Source organism: Helianthus annuus, chromosome 16, assembly GCF_002127325.2.
Source record: "Helianthus annuus cultivar XRQ/B chromosome 16, HanXRQr2.0-SUNRISE, whole genome shotgun sequence".
Lineage (NCBI taxonomy): Eukaryota > Viridiplantae > Streptophyta > Magnoliopsida > Asterales > Asteraceae > Helianthus > Helianthus annuus.
In genome coordinates, this window is record NC_035448.2 from 109,661,513 (window position 1) to 109,665,571 (window position 4,059).

The 4,059-nt window shown below is 41.1% G+C and overlaps 1 protein-coding gene across 1 annotated transcript; it reads left to right on the forward strand.

Annotated features, from left to right (window-relative positions):
• The first annotated feature begins 577 nt into the window (after nucleotides 1-577).
• LOC118488234 lies at nucleotides 578-2,934 on the forward strand. Its single transcript, XM_035985477.1, has 3 exons — nucleotides 578-868; nucleotides 938-1,429; nucleotides 2,536-2,934. The coding sequence occupies exons 1-3, from the start codon at nucleotides 578-580 to the stop codon at nucleotides 2,932-2,934; spliced, it is 1,182 nt and encodes a 393-aa protein (XP_035841370.1).
• The last annotated feature ends 1,125 nt before the right edge of the window (nucleotides 2,935-4,059 follow it).

Consider the following 4,059-nt stretch of genomic DNA (forward strand, 5'->3'; position numbering starts at 1 on the left):
TGGATGAAGATCAAGCCGTCTTTAAAGAACCGAATACATAGAAGAATCAAGCTTCTGCTTTTGTTTAACTGAATTATGTAATGATACTTTGCATATGTTTAGTAAATGTCCCAAAACTCTTTGGTAACTCAATATTTTGATCAAGGTTGTTTGTAAAACCCTTATATGATAAGATATCTTTTGTATAAACTTTATAAATCAAGCAAATTTTGTATGAAATTGTAATTTATCGTTTAAGGGTGTTATAAGTTGGTAAACAGAGCTCAAGGTTAGTGACAAAGTGTATTCGGTTCAAGGCTTGATCAGGATATCCGGTAAGAGTTAACCTTACAATGAATTCTATATAGAATATTAGAAATGAAGAGGACTTAAAGTGCAAGGAAGGGGGTGTTAATACACCCGAACCCGGAAAACGCACTAAGTATAAACGATTTAGGCAAGTCATAAACTTGGCCAAATCGAAGTAGAAAAGATATATTGAGTTAGAAACAAATAAAGAAGACAAATTCTCATAGATGAATGTGAGAATATCGAAATGAGATGTTTACCGATTTATTGTAAACGTTTCAGATAAACGATGTCGGGTGGAGACGGTGATGACACGATACCGTTGATCACCGAGCAGATAAAGGATAAGATTTCCAAAGAGGTCGGAAAGGCATTTGAAACTAACTTACCGGGATTTATGGAAAGGTTACAAACCGTAATACTCACAACCATTGAAGAACGAGTCAATGAGTTAAAGGAAGACCTTATTAATGAAAGAGGTACGGTCAAGGAAACGAGGGGATGCTCATACAACAAGTTCGTAGCCTATAAACCCCCGATCTACAATGGAGAAGTAGATCCAATTGCTTGCCAAAGATGGGTAAGTGATATTGAAGGGGTGTTTGAACGAACTCATTGCGATCAAAATGATTATGTGAATTACTGAAAGGGCCAACTGAGAGGCCAAGCAAAGGATTGGTGGGATAATCACAAAAAGGAGCTGCGAGTTGAGGCTACTCGAGCCATGACCTGGGAAGGATTTAAGGAACCATTCCTCAAGCATCATATCCTAAGAGCTGTGATTAACAAAATAAAGGAGTTCATGCATTTAAGGCAAAAGGGGGGTTCAATCGATAAGATCATGTGTATATTCCTTGACAAGCTAAAATTCAGCGATGAATTAGTAAAAATTGAAGAGAAAAAGGTATATCACTACCATAACATGTTGAGTGCAGAATGTCGGGAGTTCATGAATCCCTCGAATTACAAAAATCTCACGGAGATTATCAATGCTGCACGAGAACGTGAAATCGAATTGAAGAAACAAGTTGAAAGGGGTGAATGGAGGGAGCTTGACACAAATCCAAGCCCTGTAAAGAAACCAAAGACAGCTGAGTCCTCAAAGAAGACAAATACAAAAGGAGGATCACCTAGGTGTAAGGTTTGTGGTCGTTCCCATCGGGATGAATGTCACTTCAAAAACAAACCGTGTGTGATATGCGGAAAAATGGGACATGCAGCTTCGATATGTCCGGGGAAAGTTTCGGTATGTTAAAAATGTTACCAATCGGGTCACAAGAAGTCTGAGTGCCTGGAGTTGGTGGGAAGAAAGGAAGCTACTGACACGAAGCCGGAAATCCCGAAGTCGAAGGCAAGATCCTTCAACATAATCGCACCTGAAGTAAAAGTCGAACCCGATGTGGTCACAGGTACTTTTACCACAAATTTAATTCATGTTCATATTTTGTTTGATACGGGTGCGAATAGATCTTTCATTTCACATGAAATTGTTCGGCACCCATAGTTCGTGTTAAAGAAATTACCTGTGCCCTTAGAGGTAGAAGTAGGCAATAACAAAACTTTTAATGTTTGTGATATATGTCGGAATTGCAAATTGAGCACTGATGATGAAGACTACTTAGTCGACTTGATACCCATGGCTATGGGAGAATTCCAAGTGGTGATTAGATTGGATTGGTTGTCCCGTTACCACGCCAGTGTGATTTGTTTTAGCAAGGAGATACAGTTAACATCTCCAAGTGGAAAACGGGTCACCATTTATGGGGAGAAAAATGACAACCTCGTAATATGCTCGATGATGGAGACTCGAAAACTCATTCAACATGTCTTACCTACGTACTAGATACAGAAAAAGAGCTCCTGAAGATTAAAGAAGTGCTTGTTGTACGGGAATTTGAAGATGTATTCCCGGAGGATCTACCAGGGATACCACCCGAACGTGAGGTAGAGTTCGAGATCAAATTAATCCCAGGTGCGAAACCGGTGGCCAAGTCCCCATATAGGTTAGCACCGTCGGAACTTCAAGAATTGCTATCGCAATTGCAAGAACTGCTTGACATGGGATTTATTCGACCCAGTGTCTCCACTTGCGGAGCGCTGGTATTGTTTGTAAAAAAGAAGGACGGAAGTATGCGCATGTGTATCGATTACCGAGAATTGAACAAACTCACGGTGAAAAATCGATACCCGCTTCTGAGAATCGACAATTTGTTCGACCAACTACAAGGTACGAACTGGTTTTCAAAGATCAACTTGAGGTCGGGGTACCATCAGTTGAGAGCAAAAGAGGAAGACGTACCAAAGACGGCATTTCGTACGCAATACGGACAATACGAGTTCCTCGTAATGTCCTTCGGGCTAACTAATGCACCCGCAGCGTTCATGGATCTCATGAACCGGGTCTGCAAGCTAATGTTGGATAAATCAGTAATAGTGTTCATTGATGATATTCTTGTATACTCGAAGAATGAGGCCGAACAGGCTCAACATTTACAAGAAGTGTTAGAAACTCTTAGACGAGAAAAACTTTACGCTAAATTCTCAAAGTGCGCCTTTTGGCTTCGAGAGGTACAATTCCTCGGACATGTCATAAGCGCCGATGGAATACTTGTAGATCCGGCTAAAATTGAAGCAGTGTCAAAATGAATCCTCCGAAAAACCCATCAGAAATCAGAAGCTTTTTGGGGCTTGTGGGGTATTACAAGCGATTCATTCAAGATTTTTCCAAGATAGCGTCGCCATTAACTAAACTGACTCGTAAGGACGAAAATTTTGTCTGGAGTGATGAACAGGAAAGGGCATTCCAAATGCTCAAAGAAAAGTTGACTAGTGCTCCGGTGTTGACCTTACCGGAAGGCACCGATGACATGGTAGTGTATTCGGATGCATCACACCTAGGTCTTGGGTGTGTACTCATGCAACAGGGCAGGGTGATTGCTTATGCCTCGAGATAATTGAAGATTCATGAAAAGAAATATCCTACGCACGACCTGGAATTGGCAGCAGTGGTTTTTACCTTGAAATTTTGGAGGCATTATTTACACGGAGTGAAGTGCACTATTTTCACTGATCATAAGAGCTTGAAATACTTCTTCGATCAGAAGGAGTTAAATATGAGGCAAAGACGGTGGCTTGAGATGGTAAAGGATTACGATTGCAAAATTCATTATCATCCGGGGAAGGCCAATGTAGTAACGGATGCGCTAAGCCAAAAGGAAGAGTTCACACCCATACGAGTGCGATCAATGCAACTCGTGATAACTTCGGGTCTTCTCGAAAGAATTCAAGAAACACAAATTGAGGCAATAAAAGAGGTAAATTGGAGAAAAGAACGTGTAAAGGAGGAAGTGAAAAATATAATTAATGGCGACAACGGGCTAAAATCCCGATTTGGTAGACTTTGGGTTCCAAACACGTGCGGTGTTAACGACCTATTACTTGAGGAAGCCCATAAATCACATTATTCGATTCACCTGGGAGCAACCAAGATATACAGAGATTTGAAGCAAAATTGTCGGTGGCCCGGTATGAAAAGAGATGTGGTGAAATATGTTGAAAAGTGCTTAACTTGTTTACAAGTAAAAGCGGAACATCAAAAGCCCTATGGCAAACTCCAACCTTTAGACATACCCTGGTATGTTCGGGTGAAGTGGGTCTGAGAGAACTCGCCCATAAAGATGTGATCAGGGCCACAAACGAAAAGATTGACACGGTACGAGCCCATTTGAAAGCAGCGCAAGACCGACAAAAGTCTTACGCGGATAAGAGGCG

Coding starts and splice junctions, on each gene's coding strand:
- LOC118488234 (XM_035985477.1), top strand. CDS start 578: ATGTCGGGTGGAGACGGTGATGACACGATACCGTTGATCACCGAGCAG. Junction 869..937: donor CAATTGCTTGCCAAAGATGG/GTAAGTGATATT, acceptor AATTACTGAAAG/GGCCAACTGAGAGGCCAAGC. Junction 1,430..2,535: donor GAGGATCACCTAGGTGTAAG/GTTTGTGGTCGT, acceptor TGGTTTTCAAAG/ATCAACTTGAGGTCGGGGTA.